The 26,823-nt window shown below is 49.6% G+C and overlaps 1 protein-coding gene across 5 annotated transcripts; it reads left to right on the top strand.

The window, feature by feature from the left end:
• Positions 1-7,329: 7,329 nt before the first annotated feature.
• Positions 7,330-25,814, top strand: Zfyve27 (zinc finger FYVE-type containing 27). Of its 5 annotated transcripts, none has more exons than XM_076563119.1 (13): positions 7,330-7,557; positions 8,320-8,517; positions 12,762-12,832; positions 12,985-13,171; positions 16,316-16,411; positions 17,625-17,737; positions 18,857-18,996; positions 19,729-19,800; positions 21,075-21,095; positions 21,234-21,378; positions 23,336-23,382; positions 23,655-23,736; positions 24,503-25,814. In XM_076563119.1, the coding sequence occupies exons 2-13, from the start codon at positions 8,321-8,323 to the stop codon at positions 24,565-24,567; spliced, it is 1,236 nt and encodes a 411-aa protein (XP_076419234.1). In that variant the 5' UTR covers positions 7,330-7,557; position 8,320; the 3' UTR covers positions 24,568-25,814. The 5 variants fall into 5 exon arrangements, with proteins under 5 accessions (XP_076419234.1, XP_076419236.1, XP_076419235.1 ...); XM_076563121.1 differs by having other exon boundaries at positions 7,360-7,557; positions 8,320-8,492; XM_076563120.1 differs by lacking the exon at positions 21,075-21,095 and having other exon boundaries at positions 7,360-7,557.
• Positions 25,815-26,823: the final 1,009 nt, after the last annotated feature.

Here is a 26,823-nt window from a genome sequence, read left to right on the forward strand (position 1 = left end):
ACACACCCAGACAATGCTTTTCCATAGTGATTCTCAATCCCTTCAAGTTTACATCAAGATCAACCACACCACTATGTTTAAGAGTTTTGTTCTGAGGTTTGTTTATGACGTAGGTAGTATTGGTAGTTCACTTATTTTTATAATGAATACTATTCCTGTGAATGGACAGGGTATATTTTGTTTACCCATTATGTATCCATTTAAACCGTTTTTTAAGTTGGGGCTCAGAATGTAAATCATTGGGTAGAGTGCTTGCCTCGCATGTTCAAGGTGCTGGACTAGATCCCGGGTACCACACAAAGTAGACCTGGTGGCACATACTTGTAGTCTTAGCACATTGCACCTGGGAAGTGAGGCAGGAGGATCATCCTCAGCTACAGAGTAAGTTGAAGGCCAGCCTTGGCTAAAGACTCTACCTTAAAAATATTAAAAGGTTGTGCCAGAACAGGCAACATAAAGTTTACCTTCTCAGCCGATGTTTGTGCCTAGTTCTATAAGAAGTCTGTCCACAACGTCGTGCACCCCACTGTCCGTCTGTGGCACTCTTCCCAGCTCACAGGATGGACATTCTCACTAACAGCTCATTTCCCCTCACTCCATTCTACTTCCTGTTCCTGTGAATTCGGCCATTCCAGGAACCTCACATGAATGGAATCAGAACAGTTTTTCTGACAGCTGCCCAGGTTCACCCATGTTGTATCTTTATATCTTCTGTCACCCCCCTGCTCCAACTCCCTCCCCAACCTCCTTGACACAGGGTTTCATTTAAACCTGAACACTATCCCAGTCTGTGATTTCTGGTTTTGTGTATCTGTTCATCTATTGATAGGCACCTGGGTTCTTCCACTTAATGCTAGTGTGAAAAATGATGCCATGGACAGGGACATACAAATACCTTTTTAGACCCTATGTTCTATTCTTTTTAGGTATAGTATATAACCACAATTGGAATTGTTAGATTACATGACAGTTCTATTTTGAAATCTTTCGGAAATTACTATGCCATTTTCCACACTGGCTGTCCCAATTACATCCACAGTGACAATGCACAAGGGTACTAATTTCTCTACTGCCTTACGGACACTTATTATTTTCACCAGTTCTCAGATTGCAGGTGTGGACCACCAAGTTCAGGTAGACATTCACTTTTGAGCGGCCACTGACAACCTAGCATGCCAAGTCTCTATACTTGGTACAAACTAGAGATGGCCCGATATTAAACATCTGGGCTCTCAGAAGTCCAGGGTACCATGGGGGAAATGCTGGTTGATGGGTGTCTACTAGAGGTAGAACAGAGTTCCAAGCAAGCATAGGTGAGGGATTACATGAGAGAAGATGTCACCAAGGGCCGAGCTATTGACCAGGGACGTGAAAGGCAAACGGGAGGTGGCCAGCAGCACACCCTCCAGGAAGACCTCTGCTGTTTTCAGCAGCCAATCTTACTTCATCAGCACCAAGTTAGCAGCCAGTGCTCACGAGGGCCGGTGCTCCATCCAGCCTCAGATGCGGGTGAAGCTAACATCCAGCTGCAGTGTCAAGAAAACCCACAGACTGCCCACTCAAACCCCTCCAAACGCCAGAGCCCTAGGAGAGTGAGACAGTGCATGTTGATTGCTAGTTAAGGAATTACGTTTCTTTTTGGAGGGGGCGTGGCCTTATGTATCACAGGCTGGCCTCACAGTCACTCTGCAGCTGACCTTGAACTTCTGATCCTTCTGCCACTACCTCCACCTCAGCCCCTCTGTCACTGGTGTGCAGCACCTCCCCCAGTTTCCATGGTGCTGGGGATTGACCCCAGAGCTTGGTGCATGTCAGGCAAGCACTCTGCCAGTCCTCAGTCATTAAGTTTTGAAATAATTTGAACAATTTTATTGAGAATCAGGAAAAAGATAAGGCATATTCCAAAGGTGAGAGAATCATGGAGGCTGGTGTGGGAGATCTAGCCAGGAACTTGAATTTGAAGTGCAGAGATGCTTCTGACTGCCACGTTCTCAGAAAGAGTGGACAAGGGAGCCCCCTGGTGGCAGAAGGCACGCTTAGCCATTCCTCTTTCCAGCTTGTACTCAGCAGGCAGTCCTCCAAAGGTCATAGTGAGTTTTATGATTCAGTTACATGGGCCATAAACACATTTTTGTAGCAACGTGGGCCATAAACATATTTTCGTAGCAATCTGAAGACTATCCTATGAAAACGTGAAGTTGAGGTATTAGGTGCCCTCTTTGATCATGTTCTGTTCCCTCTTAGCCCCTTGTTTGTATCTGGAAGGACTGAGTCGAAGGGTTCATGATGCTCCGGAGGGGGCAGATAAGTAGAGTTAAATTATTAAAATGTTGGGCCTGGGGGTGTATCTAAATGGTATAGCACTTGCCTAGCACGTGCCAGGTCCTGGGTTCCATTACCAGTACTGAAACGAAATAAAATCAGCTACCTACCCCACCCCAAGCAGGTCAATGTCTTAGGATCAGGGCAAGACTTTGCTCATCGCTCTTGGCCATGCCTGTTGTCCCAGTCAGTCTATAGTGCCTTTTTGTACCCTCTAATAGCTGTGCCAAATAATGTCTAGGAGTTTGGGAATCGTAGCTAGAGCTGATCTAGCTAGATCTGATCGCAGCTAGAGAAAATAGATAAATAAATAAACAAACAAATAAATAATCAACATTGCCACCAGCCACAGCCTCAGATCAGACCCAGGAGGAAAAGTTGCAAAGAAAATGAGATCTATCTTTGGAGTGAGTTACTGATGGTAGAATTCCAGGTAGTTAAGTCACTGAAATAAGTAACTTTTCTCTAAGAAAGGATAGGCTTTTTTTTTTTTTCTCTTTGAAACAAGATTTTGCTATTTAGCCCAGGCTGACCCAGAGCTGGTGTTTAGGATTACAGGTCTGCTTTCCCATGCCTGGCTGGGCACAGAGGCAGGTAAATCTACCCCGTCTCTATGCTCAATATTTTAATACTGGAGGAGTCATTGCTTTGTATTATGGCTGAGTCAGGTTAGTGTCTCCTGTGAAACTAAAAGCCATGGAGAGTAGAATGTGAAACTTGCTTATTCTCGACAGTTTCAAATCCACTCATGTAAGGGAAGAGGTATTCTGCTGGGTCTTAGATTAGAAGAAATGTGAACATCCAGGACTGCATAGACCACGGGGAGACAATGACAGGCTCGAATCACTTGGGGAACATTTGTGCTAGAAGCTAGACGAACAGAAGTTTCTCCAGCCAGTTTCCCCAGTGGCCTCCGTCTAGGCAGAAGATCCATCAAGCAAACAGGCAGTGACTGCCTGTGCCTAGTGCTAGGATGGGCAAGCCCATGGGACCAAGCCGGATGGGCACCTGACCCGCTGATGGGGTGTGTGAAGGAAGACTTCCTGAAGGGGTGAAGTGAGATGCGAGCCAAGTTGTGGAAAGAGTAGGAGCTGGCCCAATAACAGCTGTATGGACGAGGACACAGAGCAGTGGGAGGTGTGATACACCGGGGGACGTTCCTGAAGAGCCGAATGTGCTGGGGCCTCAGGGAGGTCACTCGTGCCACTGAAAAGTTCTCAAGTCTGAGCAGAAGGACGGTCAAAGGTGCGTGTGCAGGAGGGAAGAGGTGCGAGCGAGAGTGGCCGTGGCCTCTCTAGGATCAGAGACGGGCTGGGTCGGGAGAGGGAGAATTGGGGTCTCCAGAGGCAGCGTGTATGAGAGACTAAGGAGGCCCCGGGAACAGAGCCATCTGTGAGAGTCCAGCAGACAGCTGAGCACTATGTGTGGAATTTGGATCTGCTGGCATTCTAGACTTCTGGACTTCCAAAGATAATAGTGATCCTCCTCCTCTTCTTCTTCCTCTTCCTCTTCTAGACAAGGTCTCGTGTATCCCAGTCTGGTGTTGCACTTGTTGTATAACTGAGGATGACCCCCATCTCCTGATTCTCTTGCCTCCATCCCCCAAGTGCTGAGATTATAGGCATGTACCACCATACCTGGAGGGGGAGGGCAGATAGTACTCTACCCAGGGACAGGATAGTACTCTACCACCTGAGCTACATCCTCTAATCCTGGATTTCCAAGGATTCTTTATTCTTTTTTTTTTTTTTTTTTTTTTTTGGGTTTTCAAGACAGAGTTTCTCTGTGTAGCTTTGCGCCTTTCCTGGAACTCGCTTTGGAGACCAGGCTGGCCTCACACTCACAGAGATCCGCCTGGCTCTGCCTCCCAAGTGCTGGGATTAAAGGCACCGCCCTGGTCCAAGGATTATTGTCTAATTCTGGGCTGGGGGTGGTGTAGGTAGAACTTAAAGTAAAAGTGAACACAGTAATGACTGTAATGTGTGTGTGTAGGCTAGAAGAGGGCACCAGATCTTTGTCGACCGGTAGATGGAGGCATGTTTGAGACCTTCAGCTTACTATGTGGGTACTGAAATCTGAACACTGGTCCTCATAACTTCTTAGTAAGTGCTCTTCACTGCTAAGCCACCTCTCTAGACCCTGCTAACATTTAAAATGATTTATTTATTTTTATTTTATGTGTTTGAGTGTTTTGTCTGTCTGCATGTATGTGCACCACGTGTGTGCAATGCCTGTGGAAGTCAGAAGAGGGAGTGAGATCCCCTGGAACTGGAATTATAGAAGGTTGTGAGCCGCCATATAAATGCTGGGAACCAACCCCAGGTCCTCGGCAAGAGCAGCAAGTGCATTAACTGATGAGCCACCTCTCAGTGCCTGTCCCCAACTAACATTTCAAAACCATTATTATGAATGTGCGCACAGTGTTTGTGTGTGTGTGTGTGTGTGGTTTTGTTTGTGTGTATGTGTGTGCAGGTGTGTATTATGTGTCATAGCTCATGGGTGGAGGTCAGAGGACAATCTTGGGGAGTTGGCTCTCTTCCTCTACCATGGGACTGGGGCACTGAACTCTGCCCTTGGGTTTGTACAGCAAGTGTCTCACTCACCAAGGCATCTTGCCAGTCCACACTTTAAACATGCTGGGAATTTCTATATTTTAGCGCGTTTTATTTCCACCCTGTGAAGGTGCTCCTAATTATCCTTGCTTTATAGCTGGAAAAGGCAACTAAGTAACTCCTGTAACATGGAATCCTCCCACCTTACTCAGGTTGGGCCTGCAAAGCAGAACTTCACAAAATTCCTCCATTCTCAAGCACTTCATTTTGAGGGAACTGTAAACTTACATAGTTGTAAGAGTGTACCAGTACTTTGTCATGGAGACCGCTAGCCTGCAAATACTAGGCTTGTCCCCAACTAGAGCTTATAACTTAAACCAACCCATTTATATTAACTTACATTCTTCCACGTGGTGTTACCTCATCTCCGTACTGCCCATCCTACTTCCTCCACGGCTGGCTGGTGACTCTCCACGCACTCATATTCCTCCTCCTCCTCCTCCTCCTCCTCCTCCTCCTCCTCCTCCTCAGTGTCCCTGGAAATGCCGCCTATCCTCTCCCATCTAGCTATTGGCTGTTCCACTTTTTATTACACCAATCACAGCAACACCTCATCATACGCTGTACACATATTCCGAAACAGAAGAGATCCTGTGGGCATCTTGCAATCTTGCAATCCCTTCTCCCTTTCTCACCATACCTACTACACACCCGTGCTCTAGCCCCTGGAGACATTGACATTGGAGGAGGTCAAGACAGGGTCGTATCCTGGACGCTGGTGTTATCCTGGGCACTGTGATGGGCAAAGAAAGAGCAGTGAAGTGTCCAGTGTTGCCAAGCGCTCCTGCAAGGAAGACTGGAAGTGTCCCTTGGGTTTAACAGCCAGAACACCACAGGTGACCCAGGAAGACAGGGTGACAGTTGGTGAGCGGTGTACAGTAGAGTGCAGCAAGTCAGATGAGCAAAGAAAAAGGGGTAAAGAAGACATTTCTTGTGGATCTTGAATCTAGGATTAGGGGTGTTAGGGAGGGATTTCGGAGCCTGTGGAACAGTGACAGGCCTTAAGGAAGGGAGAAGAGTTGGGATTCCCAGTACAGCTGAGTCCTGGCTGGAGGAGCAAGCATGTGTAGCGGGTAGCCATTCCAGCTTTGATCTGGAATTTCCAACGCCCTTTGAGGCTTCGGTAACTGTCAGGCCTACAAGGTGGCGCCAAGAGAGGACCCTGAAGACCCGAGATCCAGGCGCACGGGCTCTCTTGGTTCCTGGACCCTGGACCCTGGAGGTAGACGGAGCAGAGTTCTCCAGAGAACACCTTTCCCAGACCCTGTAACCTATCCCTTCACTTGTGAGCTACCCCACAAAATAAAACCTCCCTTTTAGCTACACGGAGTGGCCTTAATGATTTCACCAATAGGCATGCCTGTCTTTCTGAAAAAGATGCTGGGGGAGTTGGCAATAAAACTTGAGGCTGTTCAGAGAGGGTGGTTATCGCTAGCAGGCTGCCAGGGAGGCTGCAGACATCTGACTCCTGCTAAGATGACTTGTTGGGACTTGGATGGAAAGAAGAAGCAGGGCAGGCGGGTGTGGCGGCAATTTGAGGAGTTGGCGAGAGTCCAGAGCCTTTGTAGGTAACAGGAGAGGGTTCAGCTGGCTGAGATTGATGAGCTTGAAAGGGAGCCGCAGGGGCAATGAGGCCAGTAGATGCAGACTCCTGTGGGTGGTGTTATGGCTGGGGTTACTGGGATCCAGTGATATATCTGGCTCAGATCCCAGTTCCAAGAGGTTTATGTGCTGTGACATTAAAGAAGTTACTTGCCATGACTCAAATTCCTCATCTGTGAAATGATAACCCAAAAGGGTTATTGAAGGAGGATCAGATAAGAATGTGCACAAAAAGCTTAGTGTACTGCCTGGCTGCTGGTTAATGCAAACTCATGGGATGTGTGTTTTAAGGGACACCAACTGGGTCACAAGATGCGAAGAGGACTGAGGTAGGAAAGGTCTACACAGGACCTTGAAGACAGCAGCTACCCACCGCCATTCTGTCTCTACTAGGCAACTGACATAGAAGATGTGTTTTCTGCCTTTCCTAGGCTCACGGAGCTTCAACCCAAGTTTTCTTTCTTTTTTATCCTTCTCTTCCCCCTTGTTTTTTGAGACCCCGTAGCCAAGGCTGGCTTTGAACTAGAAACACTCCGGCCTCAGAATCCTAACAGACTGTGCTTCACCACGCAAGTCTCTCTAATTGTCCTTGTGGTAATGTTCCGGAGCTCGGCCGGTCCCCAGGCATTAGGTCCTAGGTTTCCGGAGCATTAAGTGAGTCGTCTCTTGAGTGGCAGGAGTTGAGCTGACCATAAATTAGCAGGGAAGAGAAACGCGCCCAGGCGCAGTATGGACGACCTCGCTCACCTGCGCTTGGGTGGGAGGAGCTAAGCCCTGAGCTCCGCCCCAAGGCGGGCCGGCGCGATGACGTCACTGGCGCGCCACCGCAGAGCGAGTCGCGCGTCCCGGAAGCGACGGCGGTGGAGGGGGCTGGCGACTCTCTGGGACCTGTGACTTCGGAACGTCGGTGGGAGGTGGCGCGGCGTGGGGTGGGGCGGGCCTGAGGGAGCGCTCCGGGGCTCGGTGGCCCTTCCGTCCCCCTGGCCGTCCCTGCCCATCTCTCCCCTGGGCCAGCGTCCGGGTAGGTGGCGGCCATCACACCCCCGCTCCTGTGTGTTTACTGAGTCTGGCGCTCCCACCCGGTGGGGGCCGCCACCTGCTGGCCCAGCGACCTTGGGCGTGGCCTGCCTTGCGCGGCTTCGGGGGTGATGGTGGTCCAGGCCTCTGTAGGCGCTGACCTGCTAATCTCCTTCCTAGGCGCCTGTCTTGCCCCTGCCCCGGGTTCCTTTTTTCCTGGTTGTCCTATCGGGAGTTTGGTGTCCGGTCGGCCCCTTTCCAGGTGATGAATGGAGGAGCCAGGGTTAAGAGCGTGATAAGTGTTTTGCTAGGAAGAGTTCATGAACCTCTGGGAGCCCTGCCAAGGGTCTTCCGGACTACACTGAGGGTGTTGACAAAGACTTCTCAGAGCAAGAGGCACTCTTTAAGCGGACACCTGAAGGATAAATAGGATTACCAGATAAAGATGGGAGAAAGATATCACGGGACATCTTTTCACTTGGGATTACCAACTGTCTTCCTTCAACAACCTGGTTATTATGGGTTATATGTTCTTCAAAGGTTTGGGGGGCAGGGAAAGAGCGTTGAAGGGGTTCATGAACAGGCTTTATATCCAAGTGGTCCACTTCACCCCGCTGATCTTCAGCAGGAACAAAGTTTCCTTCTGTGTGAAATGGGTAGTCCCTCTTACCTTGGAGGTTTAATTATAAGTACCACATGAAATAATGCAAGGGGAAATGCGTTGAAGACTGAAGTGCATTGTAAGTGTGGGGAATTATGATTACAGGATGCAGACAGCAGCTCGGGACCTGAGTGGGCCAGAGGTGAGCCCGGGCGTGATGCCTGAGGTTCTCTCTGAGAGTCCACCTGCCCCCACCAAGTCCACAGCGTTTGATCTTTTCAACCTGGTTCTGTCCTACAAGAGGCTGGAGATCTACCTGGAACCCCTGAAGGACGCAGGTGATGGTGTTCGGTACTTGCTAAGGTACAGACTTTAGGGGTTGCTTTTCCTGTGGTCTCTCCTGCCTCTCTGGCCAGTTGGGCAGTAATTGGGCTGACTTTTCTGCTCTAGTGATGACTAGTTCTGGAGATGTTTGATCTCTGGATTTATTCAGGTCTACCTGTGTTCCAGTCCTATGCAGGAAAGGCAGGAACTGGGAACTGATCTTCATCAGGATTCTTTGTGGCTGGATAAGCTCCTTTCAGGGACTGCTAGAAAGCCTTGGACATTGGCCTACTAAAGCTTGAGCAGGCTTAGAGTTTCCCACCTCCCTTCTCTCCCAATATTGACATAATTAATATTAAAATGTTGATTTTATTTTGTTATTTTTGTTTGTGTGTGGCATTTGTATGCAGGTCAGAGGACAGCCTTTGGGAGCTGGTTCTCCTTCCACAGTGGATTCTAGGGAGCAGACTCAGGCTTGGCAGCAAGCGGCTAAGCCATCTCACCAGCAAGTTACAATTTTAAACAAACCTCAAATACAAATACCTTTGAAAAAACTGGACACCATATTCATTTGTTATGTAGGATAATGGTTCTCAATTTTTTTCCTGATTTGCTTCATTTTTCATCCACTCAGTTTTTTTCTAGTTTTCCTTTTGTTGTCTGAGATAGTGGTCTGACACTCATGTAGTTTAGGCTGCTCTCAGACTCACATCTTTCTGTTTCATACTCACAAGTAATGGGACTACAGGTGTTTGCCACCAGGCTAGCACCAACTGATTCATTGTATATTCCTGGCTGGCCTGGAACTCACAGAGGCCTGTCTGCCACTATCTCTGGAGTGCTGGGATTAAAAGCATGTATTGCCATGCCTAGCCTCTCTTTTTTCCTTAAGTGATGTATTTACTTTTTAGATTTATGTGTATGATGTATTGTCTATATATATTTATATACACCATGTGTTTGCTTGCATCCCTCAGAGGCCAGGAGATGCTGTCAGGACCCCTGGGATTTAAGTTATAGATGGTTGTGAGCTGCCATGTGGGCGCTAGGAACTGAGCCTGGATCTTAACCAGTAACATCTCTGGGTTTATTTGTGTTAAAAGTATTTTTATTTGGACATATGCCTATAATCCCAGCATTTAGGAGGTAGAGACAGGAGGATCAGAAGCTCAAAATCATCTGTAGACGGAGTTTTCTTTGGGTTGCCAGCTCTCTCTCTCTCTTTCTTGCGCTCTCTCTCTCTCTCTCTCTCTCTCTCTCTCTCTCTCTCTCTCTCACACACACACACACACACACACACACACACACATACACAAACACAAACCGACACAGAGACTTATTATTAATTATGAAAGCTTGGCCTATAGCTTAGGCTTGTTCCATTAGCTCTTATAACTTAAACTAACCCATTTATATTAATCTACATTTTGTCTTTTTTTTTTTAACTTCTCTTCCATCTTGTACCTCTGGTTTCCTCTCTGTCTCTCTCTGTCTCTCTCTCTCTCTCTGTCTCTCTCTCTCTCTCTCTCTCTCTCTCTCTCTCTCTCTCTCTCTCTCTCTCGGCCTGGAAGTCCTGCCTATACATCCTGCCTAGCTATTGGCCATTTAGCTTTTTTATTAAACCAATCACAGTGACACATCTTCACACAGTGTAAAGGAATATTCCACAATAATCATCCTTAGCTCCATAGCAAGTTTGGGATCAGCTTGGGCTACAGGACACCTTGTCTCAAAAAAACCATACCAAAAAAACCCCAAAACAAAACAAAAAGATACCCTAAATTGCAAATAAATGGCTTTGCACTGCACTTCTGCATACTCCAGTTTGTCTGTTCTTCTTCTTTTTTTTTTTTTGAGACAGTTTCTCTGTGTAGCCCCCTGGCTGTCCTGAAACTAGCTCTGTAGACTATGATGGCCTCGAACTCACAGAGATCCACCTACCTCTGCCTCCGCCTCCCAAGTGCTGGGATTAAAGGTGTGTGCCACCACCACCCAGCTAGTTTATGTCTTTTAATAAAAGCATTTGATTTCATCATCAAAATAATGTCATACCTAACATAATTAAAAACCACTCTGCAGCCTGGGGCTCTTAGTTTCCCATAGATTATGAGGAAAGGAATACCATTCTTTGCTTTTCATGACGTCAAATACATATAACCCTAAACATGTCTCAGAACCCCTGGTGGCTGCCATTATGGTAAAAGTAAAATGAAAAGATAGGTGGAAACTCAGCCCTGTCTGAAGAGTCAGAGCGTCACACTGGCAGTGACGTCACTGGCCTTCCAGAGCCACTCTCCTTGATCTGCTGACAGTTTGATTCCGGGAGACCCACAGAGCAGAGCAGCTGATCATAAAATTTTACTGTAGCTTTGGACACAGTAGCCAAACTCCAAGATTGGGTCTCTTGTCAGTCCAGTCCTCTTTACTAAAAAAAGCACTATCAAAAGCATAAACGAATGCGACAGCCACTTTCACAGCCCAGCGGTCCTTCTGCCAGCATGTAGAGACTACAGCTGGGGAGGTGCCCCTCCATCCAGCTCCAGGCTGATCTCCCCAGATCCTCAGACCGCCAAACCTAACAAGTTGGTGTGCCAAGAGGCACTACACCACCAGCAGAGGAAAGTAGGACAGGGTGTGTGTAACTTGTGCTTTGCTGAAATGGGCAAAACAGAGGGGCGCAGACGACCGGATGAGGACAAAGCACTGTTTGCCAGCAGGGATCCATTCTTTTTCTGATACTTGTTTCTCCTCTGATGTGTATGTTGTGTACCTTGTGTATATTGACCTTAGGACATGGGTGTCTTAGTTTGCTTCTTTTTATTTTAACTTATTTTATTTGTTTTTGAGATAGTCTTATGTAGCCCATACTGACTCCAACTAACTGTGGCTGAGGCTGACCTTGAATGCCTGATCCTCCTGCCTCTACCTCCCCAGTGCTGGAATTACACTTGTGCTCCCCACACTGGGTTCTAAATGTCCTTTCCACAGCTAAGCCAGCAGCACTGTGTAAACTGACATTGTCTGTCCCAAATAAACACACAGAGGCTTACATGAATTATAAATGATCCGCTAATTGCTCAGGCTTATTTCTAACTAACTCTTATATTTTAACCTAACTCATATTCCTTATTTATGTTCTGACATGTGGCAGTATCTTTATTAGCATGGCATACTCATTTCCTGCTCCCTCTGTGTCTGGCTGGCGACTTGACTCAGCCCTTCTCCTTCCCCTCATCCTTAGTTTGGTCACCCTGCCTATACTTCCTGCCTGGCTACTGGCCAATCAGCATTTTATTAAACCAATTCGAGTGACAAATTTTTACAGTGTACAAGAGGATTATTCCACAGCAGCACTGTCTTGTCCTATGAGATTTGAGTCACTTCTCTCTCCTCTCTGGGGACTTCTGTATTGTCATTTGGTGGTGGTGGTGTGTGGAAGGAGGTGTATCTCTTCTCAGTTCACACAGGTTGTGTTCCCTGGGCGCCAACTGCAATGCATGCTCTTTTTTTTTCTTCTTTTTTCCTGAGGTCTGAGCTCAGGGCCCTGTGCTTGCTGGCAAGTGCTCTACCACTGAGCTAAACCCCAACCCTTCAGTTTTAGTGTGGTAAAGTGGGTAATCTTTTTCTCCTTTTGAATCAAAGAGATAAAGTAACATGTGGGCAAAAGATGTCCGTATTGTTTTTTTCTCGATTTAAGACAAGGTCTCACTATAGAACTGGAACTCATTATGTAGACCAGCTGGCCTTGAGCTTGCAGGGATTTGCTGGCCTCTGCCTCCTGAGTGCTGGGATTAAAGGTGCCCTGTTGATGAATTTTGGGCAAATGGACTGGTGAGCTGAAAGGGTTTTGATTTTCCCCATATCTGTTATTTTCCGTGGTCCAGCAAGTGGCCTGGAGAGTGAGCTGATAATAGTCTTAGGAAATTGTGACATAAGATAAAGGAAGTTGCTAAAAGAAGAACCTTGTCAGTGTCCCTTGTGAAGGACAGAGCCTTACAAAGCATGGTGAAGCAGTGGGAACCAAGTTTCTCAACGGATGGTAGAGGTACTCTTCCCCCTGGAAGGAGGTTCTGTGGGTCTTCCAGTTTGTCACCCCAGCGTCAGTGTGTGACCTCTTGGTTCCTCCGCTAGCCTCCTGACCTACAGATGGGCCCATGTGTGTTTCTCCATGGCCCTTGTGCCCTCCTCTCCTCATGTCCAGGTCTGGCTGGCTGGCTGCGCTGCCAGGCCTCTTTCAGGCTGGAGGAATGGCTGTCTTTTGATCAGAACTCTCTCTGTTGTAGGTGGCAGATGCCTTTGTGTTCCTTGATGACCTGCCTGGGCCTCAACATCTTGTTCCTCACTTTGAACGAGGGTAAGAACTACTTCTGGAGGCCAGTGGGTTTTTGTGAATGAATGTGGGGGAAGAACCCTGATTTGGAGCAATGTGGGAGGGACCACCTCTTTGCCAGTTGAATTGCTTCTGTATTGCTTCCTTCCTGACCTGCAGTGTTCCTGATCTCCTAGGTGCCTGGTACTCCATGGGTGTCTTGATGATTTCGGTGCCTGCCCTGCTGGGCTACCTTCAGGAGGTTTGCCGGCCACAGCTGCCAGATTCGGAGCTGATGCGGAGGAAATACCACAGCATAAGGCAGGAGGATCTACAGAGAGTTCGCCTTTCCCGACCGGAGGCTGTGGCTGAGGTGAAGAACTTGTAAGTATTGAAAGGAGGCCAGGAGTGTTGGGGAGTGAGCCTGCTGCCCAGCTGCCACAGACTTCATTCTACTTAATCTCTTTACCGGGTCTGAACGGAGACACTATTATTATCCTCCACTTAGAGCTAGTGACTGAGACTCCAGATTCAGCTGCCATCACAGCTGTGTTCATTCTTTCCCCCAGAGGGACCTCTGAGGGTCTGGCTTAGGTGCCGCTTGTGCAAGCCCCTGCTGGGTGAAGTGTTTATCTAATTATCCTTTATCAGTAAAAACTCTGGAGTCAGATATTGGAGTAAGAACCTGAATGATCAGAGAAGCAACCAGTAAATGACACCCCCCCCCCATCCTTAATCCAACAGGATTGAGACCTTCTCTAAGCCTCGCCCTACTATTTCCTGTGTCTGTTCGCAGTCCTCCAAAACCTCTGTGGTTAATTTTGGTCAGCTAGTAGTTAGATCCATCCTCTGATTTTTTTTTTTTTTTTTTTTTTTTTTTTTTTTGGTTTTTTCGAGACAGGGTTTCTCTGTGTAGCTTTGCGCCTTTCCTGGAGCTCACTTGGTAACCCAGGCTGGCCTCGAACTCACAGAGATTCACCTACCTCTGCCTCCCGAGTGCTGGGATTAAAGGCGTGCGCCACCAACGCCCGGCTCCATCCTCTGATTTAAAGCAAATTTTATTGGCAGTCTTGGGAACATCAGAATGCTATCAAAATACCACACAACAGCTGGGCTTGGATCCTGTCTCTTCACCTCTGTGCAACATCCGACAACTCTCTTGCTTCTCTGTGCCTCTGGTCCCTCATCTGCCGGATGTGATGTTGGGCTTACACAGAGGATGGTTGTGAAGATTGCTTGAGTGTTCAGTGTTAGTCATCATTACCATCCTCAACATGCCATGGCGGGTGCTTTAAGGAAGCAGCTTTAAGACTGCTGAGGAATGTTAACCTTGTCGACTTCAGTGGCAGCTGGCTTTTCCTGAGCTTTTCCTTGATTCAGGCTCCAAGTGGGCTTTTGACATACAGCAGGGGTTATAACAGAACTAACATGCCCAGAAGTAGAGTCATCAGGAGTGAGGTCCAGGTATATGGGGAAACAAACAAACAAATGACACTTTTTAATGTGAAGTAATATATTTTTATGCATTTCTGTAGCTTGAGTTTTTCTGCCTGGCCCACAGTCAGGACAAATCTCTCTCACCCGCCAGTCCCACAGCCACTCAGACCCAACCAAGTAAACACAGAGACTTATATTGCTTACAAACTGTATGGCTGTGGCAGGCTTCTTGCTAACTGTTCTTATATCTTAAATTAATCCATTTCTATACATCTATACCTTGCCATGTGGCTCGTGGCTTACCGCATCTTCACATGCTGCTTGTCATGGCGGCGGCTGGCAGTGTCTCTCTCCGCCTTCCTGTTCTTTCTTTTCTCCTCTCTGTTAGTCCTGCCTATACTTCCTGCCTAGCCACTGGCCAATCAGTGTTTTATTTATTGACCATCAGAGCAATTTGACATACAGACCATCCCACAGCACATTTCTTTTTCTTTCTTTCTTTTTTTTTTTTTTCTGAGATGATCTCATGATATAGCCTTGGCTAGCCTGGAACTCAAAATGTAGAACAGGCTGACTTGAAACTCAAAGAGATCTTCATGCCCCTGCCTCCCAAGTGCTGGGATTAAAGGTGTGCACCAGTATGCTTGACACTGAAACAATATTTTAATATCTGACAAGAGGCCCAGAAGAATGAAACAGTTCCGTATACCACTCATACAGAGCAGTTACTAACATTGTCACACTGACTTTAGCTTTCTATTTTTTTTCCCTTTAACCATTTGAAAATTATAAACAGCCCTCTGTTCACTCCCAACATTTCAGCATTTTTCCTGCGATCAAGGACATTGTCTTATGTATTCCCAGTAGAACAGTTTGAATTAGGATATTTATATTGATATATTAGTATCTTTCTTTGCTGCATAGCTCATAATCACATTTTTGCCATTTGTATTGATGAAGTTTTTTTAATATTGCTTTCCCCTGGTCCAGGGTCCAATTTAGAATCATACATTACATTGAAGGTTTTATCTTCCCTGTACTGCTAAGACTAGATCCAAGACCTTGGCTACCAAGCACCTCAGTCCTCACACTTAATTTCTGTGATCTGTTAACGTGGGGTGAGCGGTTCCACGTGACCTTAACGTACTTGATGGAGCACAAGCTCACTGTGTTGTTGTGTGTATGTGTATAAAACAGTTTGTGTTACGCCGTTCCTTGTTAGATTCAGGGTACATGTTTGAGCAGGGCTGACAAGTGGAGTGTCCTAGTCTATGTGAGAGCCACACAATGTCAGGAAATACTAACTGGGTCACTTGTTTAAGGCTTCTCTATGTAAATTAATGTTTAGCCTTGGTTGTTAGTAATCTGTGGAGAGATACATTGAGACTGAACTATCTTGTTCTCATCAGCTTCCACTCACCTGCTGTAAAAGCCACTGGTGGGTCCTACCTTCATGAGTTTGTTCCATGGTGGTGGAGAAGTCGTTCTCTGCTCAACATTCCATTTGCATTTATTTTCTGGCATTCTGCGGTGGGGAAGTGTGCTTCTCATTTATTGTCAGTATGAATGCACAGGTTATTTCACTCAGCAGGGTCTAATCTATTACGGTCCTTCCTTCCATCTTGGAGTGCCCTTGGTTTGGCAGTGGGACCCCTTGAGCTGGTTTTTGTCTTCTTTCATTATAGCCCCATCATTTTTCAGTGCTGCCTTACTGGGTGGCAGCGCAGAATATTCACATTTGTCTAATTTTCCCTGTTCCAGCTCTAGAAGCAGCCGTGTCTCTAATGAGCCCTATGGGCAAGGAGGGCACTGAGTCTACAAAGTGGTTCCTCCCAATTGCCATAAATAAAAAAACAGCAGGGACCTTACCTGTTTCACCTCAACAAGGGCCTCCCAAAGGAGGTTGACATGGACTGGAACACTTTGCCAGACCATCTCCCAGCACAAGTATTTACAGACGGTGGCCACTGCTGGCTAGCTGTGCCTGTGAAGCCCAGCCTCTGCATCCTCATCGCTTCTATACTCCTGGATGGGTACATGGGCTTGGGAGGGGCAGGGCTTGTCCACTCACAGAAGCTCCTGTGTCCACAGCTTGATTCAGCTGGAAGCCTTCCTGACCCGCCTGTGCTGTACCTGTGAGTCAGCCTACCGTGTGCTACACTGGGAGAACCCCATGGTGTCCTCACAGTGAGTGGGCCCTTCCTTTCTACCCGCTGCCCTGTAGGAACCTGTGGCTTGAACACCACCCCACCCCCATCCCCGCCAAGTGAAGCCAGCTACCTTGAAAAGGCTTCTGCCCCACCCACCTCAGGAGAGGAGCACACCATGGCCCTAGGGTGTGGGTCTGCACATATGCTTTTGAGCCTAAATGATTGCTTCTGTGTGGGTGCCATTTTAAAAGATACACCGTAACAGAACTCGAATAATAGGCAAGTAACTCACTGTGTAATCTACCACCCTGCTGTAACAGCTGAGCTCATGTTCAGCCGCCTTCTGGAGCTGCTCATGTGCCTATCAGCTTCATGTTGCTTTTTGGATTTGTTTATTTAATTATATATATGTAATATATGAGTGTTTTGCCTGCATGTATGTATGCGTGTGTGTATACCCTGAGGGTGCTGATAATCAAACATGGTCCTCTATAAGAGCCCAAAGTGCCCTAGGCCAATGAGCCACCTCTCTAGCCTGTGTGTGTGAGATCTCTCTCTTCATTAATTACATCATAAGTGGTTACAACAAAGTCTTTGGAATTATTTTGTAATGTGGACTGTGAATGATTGTAATTTATGGAAGTGTTCTGTTATATATTTAGATAAGTTCTACTTTTCATTACTAGCCTTACAGTGAACATTTTGATGGACTTAGTTTTAATTTTTTGAAAAATTTTTTAGTGAACTTAAAAGATGAAATTGCTGCATACATGGAATGCATATTTTTGAGGCTTTCCTATATCAATAATGGCTATAATGTCTGTCTCGTCTTCACTGTGTGCCAGGCCCATGCTCAGAGGTTCCTGTTGTCTGTCTTTTTCTAGTGATCCTGTGGAGTAGATGCTGTTTAACCTGTACTTTGTAGGTGAATGAAGTAATGCTTGAGAACCAAGGGACTTGTCACTGAGACAGTGGCAGAGTTTGTCTCATGCTCCAGTCTGTGTCTAGACTTCAGGCCTAGACCCTTCCAGCAATGGCAGCTGAGCCAGCACCATGGACTCCCTGCTTGAGACACAGTGTGGTTTCACTGGTGTCACTTGCTAGACACCAACAACTTGGCACTTCTGAGTACTTCCTCAGCAGTTCCACACTGGTTTGATTGGCAGGTCTTGCCAGTTTGTGCCCAGAGCTGTTTCTCACCTGGTGCTCCCCGTCACTTCCTCCTGATCTTGGACTTTGTGTTCATCCAGGTTCTATGGCGCTCTCCTGGGCATGGTTTGCATGCTGTACCTGCTGCCTCTCTGCTGGGTCCTTGCCCTTTTAAACAGCACGCTCTTTCTGGGAAACGTGGAATTCTTCCGAGGTAAGCCCCAGAGAGCCTGACAGCTGGGCAGAGGCCCACCCTGAGCACCTGTGTAGGCTTCCTGCTTCTGTATGTTTGCTGTGCTTGCCACAGGGGCCAGCTTTGCACCGGGGTTCTCTGGGAGTGTGCTGGGGTTGGGTGTCTGACCGTGCTCTAAAGTGGCTGCCATTAGAGGGTTCCCTCTCTTTTTTGGGGGGGGTTTTCTCTGTGTAGTTTTGGTGCCTGTCCTGGATCTCACTCTGTAGACCAGGCTGGCCTCGAACTCACCGAGATCCACCTGGCTCTGCCTCCTGAGTGCTGGGATTAAAGGTGTGTGCCACCGCCGCCTGGCTTCCCTTTCCGTTTTTTTTTTTTTTTTTTTTTTTTTCTTTTTTCTTTTTTCTTTTTTAAAGATTTATTTATTTATTATGTATACAGTATACTGCCTGCGTGTGTCTCTGCAGGCCAGAGGAGGGCGCCAGATCCCATTACAGATGGTTGTGAGCCACCATGTGGTTGCTGGGAATTGAACTCAGGACCTCTGGAAGAGCAGCCAGTGCTCTTAACCTCTGAGCCATCTCTCCAGCCCCCCTTTCCGTTTTTAAGGCAGATCCATCACTGCTTACTGATATGGTGGCTTGTAGAAGATAAAAGAGGGGTCTTTCCCCTAAATTGCTACCTACTCTTGCACTGTGGCCACCTGGAGTGGCTGCCACATCTCCGTGTGACCCCGAGTCTGCTGTCTGGCTTCTGGATGCTGGGCAGTCTGGAGTGGCCCTGTGCTTGGTGATTGCTCTCCTTGCTTTCCCTCTGTCCTTAGTTCACGGTCACTTGCTGGAGTGACTCTGGAGCAGAGGGGTGAGTGCTGATAGAGAACACTCCTGGAGTGCCACTTACTGGGTCTCTGGGAAGTTCCCTCCAGAGTTCTTTCTGGAGTTTTTCCTTTTTTTCAGACAGGGTCTCACGTTGTAGTCCTGGCTCACTGGAATCTTTTTATGTAGACCAGACTGGCCTTGAATGCACAGAGATCTACGTGCTTCTGCCTCCCGAGTGCTGAGGTTAAAGATGTGGTATGCACCACCACCGCCCATTTACCGTGTCTCTCGTCACCTCTGACCCTGTTCTCCATTCCCTCTGCAGTGGTGTCTGAGTACAGGGCTTGTCTGCAGCGGCGGATGAACCCCAGGCAGGAAGAGTGTGCCTGTGAGGGTTCAGCACTGCAGGAGGCCGGGGGAAGGAGTTCTCTGCTGGACAGCACACCTGACCCTACACCCACAGAGGTGAGTGTCCTGCCGCTGGCAAGTGGGTCCTCCTCCCTTTTTGTATTTTTTTCCTCCCTCTTGTTTATAAGGCATAGCTTCTGGGCTGGGGCTGGGGAGCTTTCCTGCCTAGTCTCTGGGATGCTTAGTAATAAAAAGTGCAATGAAACGGCCGCCTGGGCCTTTCTGAGCACTTGCTCTGTGCCCGGTGCTGTGTTTAGTGCCCGTGGGGTGTGAGCACTTGCTCTGTGCCCGGTGCTGCACTAAGTGCCCCGTGGGGTGTGAGCACTTGCTCTGTGCCCGGTGCTGTGTTTAGTGCCCCGTGGGGTGTGAGCACTTGCTCTGTGCCCGGTGCTGTGTTTAGTGCCCCGTGGGGTGTGAGCACTTGGTCTGTGCCCGGTGCTGTGTTTAGTGCCCCGTGGGGTGTGTCTTGGGGATGGGGATGAGATCATTTCCAGTGGCACAAGAGAAGGCCGAGGCACAGAGTGGCTGCCAAGGCTCTCAGCTCTTAAACCGCTGAGTCTTGGGTAGGCTCTGACAGTGAGTTACTGTGGGTCCAGCGGAGTCTTGTTCTGTGGTCATGCCTGTGGGGTTAGAGGGTTCTCTTCTTGTGATTGCCTCTTTCCTGCAGCTGTGCAGTTTGCTGGGGCGGGGACCAGGGGTGTTGGAGCCTAGCCACTGGCTCTCAGCAGGTGGCTCTCTACCCTAGGGACCAGGGTTGCCAACCCTTTTGCCATAAGTTTTTCTTCCTAGGACCTCACGCCAGGCAGTGTGGAAGAGGCTGAGGAGGCTGAGCCAGATGAAGAGTTCAAAGATGCAATTGAGGTGGGTGGCCTTCTCCCGGTCCCCTCGACTGACCAGGCCAGATGTTGGGTGGGCTGAGAGCTGTACTTTTTGTTTTTTTATTTTTTTCCCTCTCATCCACATGGGAAGCCAGAACTTGATCTGAGCTGGAAATTCACTGGTTGAAAGAGTGCCCCTGGCCCTTCCTCCTCTCCTCGTCTGTCTCGAGAGCCCAGGGCAGGGCTGGCTCTGCTAGCCTATGTAAACCACTGTTGTGGGGTGGTGGTTTGTCACCTGGCCTTGAGGTTATGGTGTCGGGGGGTGGGGGTGGGGCGTGTTTGGAGGAGGCGCCTGCCCTGTGCCTCTGCCTGTCTGTAGACTGAGTTCCATAGATGTCCCTTTGGGAGGGTGGAGAAAGTGGTTGCCTGGCCAAGTGCTGGTTCAGGGGAAGTTCAGCAGCCTTGATTTAGACAGTGATTTAGATTGGTAGTGTGAAGACCTGTTTTCTTTGGCTTGTAAACTTTTAAAATAGTTCTTTGAGCCAGTGTTTGAAACAGGGTGGATGTCAGTTAGAACTGTAGACTTGGTACTTTCCTAGCATCTCAGAGTCTGCAGCAGTCAGTATAGCTGAGGGGCCATTGTCTCCTGTTGGACAAGTCACAAGATTGCTCATCTGGGAGAGGTGCTTGTTGCCAAGTCTGATGGTCTGAGTTTGGTCCCCAGAACCCTCATGGTGGAGGGAGAGACGTGACTCTGGAAAGTGTCCTCTGAGAGGTTGTTGGAAGAGCAAGAGGCTTGTGATTTTAACTGGGCCCTGCTATACTGCTGACTTGCCCCTCAGACCCGCCCAGTCCCTTTCAGCTGTGACTGCGAGAGATTTCCTCAAGTTGGTGATGGCTGTAGGCTTCATCTGTGGAAGATGGAGATAGCATGGCAGGGCTTTCCAAGCGTTTTTGTTCATGACCCAAGTAAGGAACACATTTTTAGATCCAGACCCAGTTCACCCTTAGTTCTGTAGAGTGTGTGGAACTTAAGTGAAACACAGCCCAAAAGACTGTTGTGAGGGATATTTCCTTTCCTGCTCTGTCCTCTTGAACTGTATATGACCAGCGGCAATAGAGTCTCGCCAAGCTTTCTCTAAGCTTCCATGGGTCTGGGCTGCTTCCAGAGAGCCCACCTATTGCGCTCACCCTGCGGGAAGTACTCAGGGCTCGGGATGGCACAGCAGTTTCCCCTGCCTCTCCTGCTCTCCCTTCCTGCCAGCTCTCTCTGTTTTCTCTTCTTCTTCTTCTTCTTCCCCGCACCCTGGGAGGCAGGAGACCCACCTGGTGGTGCTGGTAAGTAGAAGCGGGGTGCAAGGGGCAGGGCTGGTTAACTGGGCCACACTTCATGGGCCACCATGCCCAGGTGCCTCTGCATGCAGGACCTGGGCTGTTGTAAGTGATGAGCGGGACTGGAATACGCTCTTCCCACAGGAGGATGATGAGGGCACCCCGTGCCCAGCAGAGGATGAGCTGGCCCTGCAGGACAATGGGTTCCTCAGTAGGAATGAGGTGTTGCGCAGCAAGGTGTCCCGGCTTACAGAACGGCTCCGCAAGCGCTATCCCACCAACAACTTTGGTATGGCCGAAGAAGTGGATTGGAGGGGGGTGTGGCTAGGGCGGGTGGACACCTGGGCCACAGGAGCAGAGTCCAAGAATTGTGGGCACTTGTAAAGATGTCCATGGCACCTTGGGGAATGTGCAGATGTCTCAGGACGTGTGAGTGTGGCATGAGTGTGGGTCTCTTCATGCCCACCTCTCATTGTCGAATATTAGCTGACAGGAAGAGAAGGTACCCTTGGCCCAGGCTACAGAGAGCTGTGATCCCTAGGCGACAGAACTTGACAGCAAATACTAGCTCAGCCAGTGTCCTTGGGCAAATTATGCCTCAGTTTCCCCTTCTGTAAGAGAAAGTTCTTGTTGGGTTGTTGTGGATGGCATGCCAGTGCATGCCAAGAGTTAGCACAAGGCCAGGCTGGCTCTTAGTAACTGGGTGCTGTTCGTGTGGGAGGTGCTGGCTGGGCCTGTGTGTCCCTGAGAGCCTGTCTCGGTCATTGTGACCTGGCTATCTGCAGTAAAGGGTACCTTCTTCTGGGTATGGAGTTTGCTGAGGTCACTTGCTGCCAATGTTGTAGTTTGGATAATGTGCATTTTGGGGGGTTGTGGGTAGATCAAGGACAGAGTTTGAAGGGTGGGTCTGACTTAGAGCACAGCTTGGGGACCAGGCTCTGATATGGATAAAGTCCTCGTGAGAGCCTAGAGTAACCGGTGACTGAGAGTCACTGTGCCTTTGGCTTGAGCGTTCCAGTGTTTAGTGAGATGGAGGGAGGGGAAATCCCTGGATTTATCTTCAGGAGTTTGAGGGACCTCTGGCCTGCCTTCCTGCCCCTGACTCGTGGTGTGGTTGTCTTTTCAGGTTAGGTGTCTGTCCTGGACCTGCTGGTTTCTTTCGTGTGTCACTATCCCTAAGCACTGAGGATCCCTTTTATTTGTGTTGACTCCTGTCCTTGACAGACACACTCTAGGCTCAGGGGCCTTCCATAGACACACTGTCATTTCTCAGGTGGATGTGGTGGGGCAGGCAGATCCTCTGGGCCCAGGAGCAGCAAAGGGATGTTTGCCTCAGACGTCTCTGCCATGGTCCCCCCGGCTCCACAGTCTTCCTTCCTTGGCCCCAGGGAGTCTCTTTTTAGCAAGAGCCGTGGGTAATCCTGGCTGGACTAGAAAGGAACTTTACTGTTAGGGTCACACATGTTACCCACGAGTCACAGCTGTGCCCTCTGCTGCTGATTGCTGCCCTTCCGGATCATAATAGCCCAGAACCCGTTTTCTCCATCTGCCATCTCTCCTGACATCCGCCCCTTGACTGCCAGTCACCACCTGAGCTGCTGTTGGCTGTTGTGCCGCTGTCTGGAGCCCCTCCATCCCGTCACCTTGGTGACTCATGTTGTGCCGCTGTCTGGAGCCCCTCCATCTCGTCACCTTGGTGACTCAGGAAGGTGGTGGTCCTGCTTGCCAGCAGTGCTTGAGAATTCTGTCTCCCTCCGTGTCATGTGGAAGGTGCCTGGTTTCACACTCCTCTTGGAACCTTCTGAAGACAGAAAGCAGGAGTGTGCATTTCCTAGAGGCCTATCTGTCCCTCAGCTGTGTTTATTTGTAAGGAAACATTATGAAAGGGTCACATATGGTGGGCTTCACTGAGGACACCTGAGTCAGGTCCCTGATGGCTTGGCTAGATTCCAGGGAGGAGAGTCTCTGGGTGCTCCTTGGTAATCTGCCAAGCTTGTGAGTCAGGGTGCGAGACCACTCAGTGTTGGGAGGGTGCAAGAATCGGAGCTGTGGGTAGCCTGGTGGCAGCTGCTCCTAGGGGTGGACACCTTTTCTTGTTCTGAATCCAGACCTTCCTCTCTGTACCCAGCTGAGATGCTGGGCTGTGCCAGGCGGGGGTCCTAGTGTCCCAGTTAGAAGAGTCAGGAGCAGTCCGGGGTGAGTGGTCCGGGCTGGGCCACAGCTGAGCTGCTGCCTTTGTTTCTCAGGGAACTGTGCGGGCTGCGCTGCCACCTTCTCGGTGCTGAAGAAGAGGGTAAGTTGGTGCTGTGTGCTTGGGGCAGTGTGCTGTGACTGCTTGTGTGGGACTCGGGAGAGCCATCAATGGAGTCTGGGTCTCGGGTCACAGGGCCAGTGCATCCCCCCTGCTTCAGGCCCGCACCCTTACCAGCCCCTGCGGGCTGTCCGGCCTCGTTCCCACCCTCTCCATCTTACAGGACGATGGGACGATTGGAGGGAGGAGGTACTGGGCTGTCGGGTGGGCTCCCGAGGGTGGGCTCTGTCTGACCTTGGCGTTCTTGTTGACAGCGGAGCTGCAGCAACTGCGGGAACAGTTTCTGCTCTCGGTGCTGCTCCTTCAAGGTGCCCAAGTCCTCCATGGGGGCCACAGGTGAGGCAGGCAGTGGGTCAGGGCGGCCGCCCTGGGAGGGGGGGGCGTTCCCCACGGAGGAGACCGCCTGGTTGACTCTTACTTTCATTACCTCGGAAACATTTTTAACAAAGTCAAATTATTTCTCTTCCTCTCCTAAAAGCTGTACATGTTTGTTATGAGTAACACGTGTGGATGAGCAGAAGGAAGAAAATCCTCCCATGTGTCCCAGGCAGGGTGTTGGGTGTGGGCCTCTCTGTCGCTGGCATGTAGGTGGCATGAATGTGCTTTGGTGTTCTTGAAAACTGGGGTTATATTTCACTTCCTGCCCTGTGCTGTGTTGTGATGTTGGGCAAGCTTTTTCCCTTCTGATCTTACAAGTAGCACATGCTTGTTAACTGTAAAATTTGGATATTATTATAAAGAAGAAAGGAAGAGAAAAGTGATCCTGTAATCTTACCACCCAGAGATTTTTAACCACCGTTAAAACGTTTAGGGAAAATTTCCTCTGGTATTTTATTTAAAAAAAAAAAAAAAAGGCTTAAAAAAGGTTTTTTTGTTGATGCCAGAAGAATTTCCAATGCACAGGACACCTGGGAGAGGCCTGCCGTCGGCATCAGAGCCCCAGTGCTCCGGCGTGACCGGGGCAGGGAATGCGCTGGGTCAGGGAGGTGTGGGCTGGCCGTGGGTGGTCTGTCTACGGACTGGGGCCCAGTCAGTTCCGTATTGGCGCCTTGAGCCTAAAGGGTACAAAGAACCGTTTCACCGCGTTCTTCTTCCTTTCCAGCTCCTGAAGCCCAGAGAGAGACGGTGTTTGTGTGTGCCTCCTGTAATCAGACCTTGAGCAAGTGAGAAGAGAAGAGAGAGGCCAGACTCCCTTTGTCCTGGGGCCAGCAGTAGACCCTCCTCTCCCAACCCCGGTCCTCTGAGGCGTGTGCCGGGCAAATGTAGCTGACAGCTAGGTCCCTCCTGCCTTCCCCTGCTGCCTCCAGCTGGGCTGGTGATCCGCTAAGGCCCACGGGAGAGGAGTCCCTGGAGCTGTTTGCCCTGAACCGCCCTGTGCCCTGTTGGTTCTGGACTGGCCAGAGAATGTCCACCAGAGGGCGGAATTGAGCACAGCCTGCTCTCGTCTGAGCTCTGATGGTCAAGGCCAGACTGACTAGGCCTTAGGCTCTAAGAGACCTGAGGTGGGGAAAGAGGTTCTTCCCTGTTGAGTGCTGGCCGGCTAAGCCCCAGAGAGCCTGCAGGATGACTTAGACACCATGGCCTGACTCTGCCCTTTGAGAAGCCTCGGGAGCTGTTGTTTTCTAGACATGATTGGAGTTCCCAGGTGCCCAGGGGAGAGTGCACATGAGGGCACTGATCCAGTCTCTCAGTGTCGAGTGGATGGTAGCGTGGGGAAGCTCTGTCTACAGGATCTTATCTCCCATGACTCTCTGGTGTCCTCAGCCCTGCTGGGATGGCTGCGGGACCCTCACATCACTCCTGCTCCTGCCCTGGGTCTAGGGCACCCCACCTCTCTTCTCTCACACTGCCACCTCTCCGTAACCCTTACCCCATAGAACATGAGGCCAGGGGAGTGGAGCAGAGATTCTGAAAGCCCTTGGCCTTTGAGGTCCGGGAAAGGGTAGGACTTGATGGGCTGGCTCTTAGAGTCCAGGGCTGTTCCTGGAGAACAGTGTCCACTGTGGTATAAGGTCACATGATTAGTTTTATGTTCCCTCTGATCTGCCAAGGGGGCCCTGTGCCTCTTCTTAAGCCATGAGCTGGCTCAGGCCCCCTTTCCCTGGAGCTGCCCTGTCTTTTCAAAGTATTTATTTATTTATTTCATGGTTCCTGGGAGCATGCAGCGCAGGGCTGGGGTGAAGATGAGGGGCTTCTGCAGGACCTTGCATCTGGGTGTGGGATGAGTGACTCCCGTCTGAAGCCCTCTTTGCTGATTGGCCATATACAGAGCAGTGAGGGTTTGGCAGTGCGGACCAAGCAGGTGAGGTGTACCCTTTGTCCTGGTGAGCGAGCATTACCTCTGTGCTTATTTATTCTGGAGAGCAGTGTAAAGGAACTGTATGGAGAATTGTCAATAAAAGGCCCCAAGCTTACGCTTTTGTCCTGTCCTTGTGCCAACACTCGCCATCGGGGGGGGGGGGGGGGGGGGACGACCCAGGTTTCCTAGTGCTGTTCAGATTTTTCGCTTTGCCAAGGGTGGGCTGTGGGGCGGGTCTTTGCACACTCTGTGGCAGTGCCCGTGTGCTGCTGCCCGGTCTGTGAGGGAGCCAGACCCAGTGGAAAGCTGTGCCCTGTGAACAGGAGGGGCAGGCTTTGTCTTGTGACCAGAGTGAGGGCCGTGGATTGAGGTTGGGACCAGAATTTAAATACTAAACAATGCAGGCTTTAGAATGGAGAAGTCGTAGCTACCCCCTCTCCTTCCCCTGCAAAGCCAGAAAGGCCCAGCCCCGCGGGAGGGAGGCTGAGAGCTGGTGGGAGAGGTTGCTTGGAGAGGTGAGGTGCAGGTGGCCCCTGTGATCCCAGCGAGGCGGGGTGGACTGGGTGCCGGGCACTGCCTGGGCACTACACACATTGTGTTAGTGCCAGTGACAAGCCCAAGGGGCACTGCTCTTCTCACAGTAAGACGGCAGTGCCTAGCACAGTGGAAGCCGGCTCCAGGTCAGCCCACCTATCGTGGACCTCCTCTGTGTCATCCTGCAGCCTTGGGACATGCACCTCTGTCCTGTGTCCTTACAGCAGTCATCTTTTTTTTTTCTTCCCCCTTTAAGCCAGAGGATAATATAAAATCATTTTTTAGAGGAGAGTGTCAGGGAGAGTCCTGGGATAGTCTGAAACAGTTGATGCCATCCTGTTGAAAGGAGACTGTCATTGCTCAGGAAGGCTGGCTATAGGGTGTAGTGGAAGATGTAAGGAAAGGGGTTTTGCCCTTTTTGTTTCCTGGAGGCCCCTGTGAGAATGGGTGGGGGAGGCTGTCTTTAAATGCAGGTTCTATTGAGAGCAGGGCCACCAGGTTTCACCAGGACTGGTGACATTGTCACCATGGAGCTCATGGTACAGAGAATTCAAAGTGGCATGACAGACAGCTACCCTTTGTGGAATTAG

Source organism: Peromyscus maniculatus, chromosome 1, assembly GCF_049852395.1.
Source record: "Peromyscus maniculatus bairdii isolate BWxNUB_F1_BW_parent chromosome 1, HU_Pman_BW_mat_3.1, whole genome shotgun sequence".
NCBI classification, from domain to species: Eukaryota; Metazoa; Chordata; class Mammalia; order Rodentia; family Cricetidae; genus Peromyscus; species Peromyscus maniculatus.

Excerpts from the sequence above, each read along its gene's own strand:
- Zfyve27 (XM_076563118.1), top strand. The coding sequence starts at position 7,685 with ATGGTGGTCCAGGCCTCTGTAGGCGCTGACCTGCTAATCTCCTTCCTA. Across the intron at positions 12,833-12,984 it reads GTTCCTCACTTTGAACGAGG|GTGCCTGGTACTCCATGGGT; the intron begins GTAAGAACTACT and ends CTGATCTCCTAG. Across the intron at positions 21,379-23,335 it reads CTATCCCACCAACAACTTTG|GGAACTGTGCGGGCTGCGCT; the intron begins GTATGGCCGAAG and ends TTTGTTTCTCAG.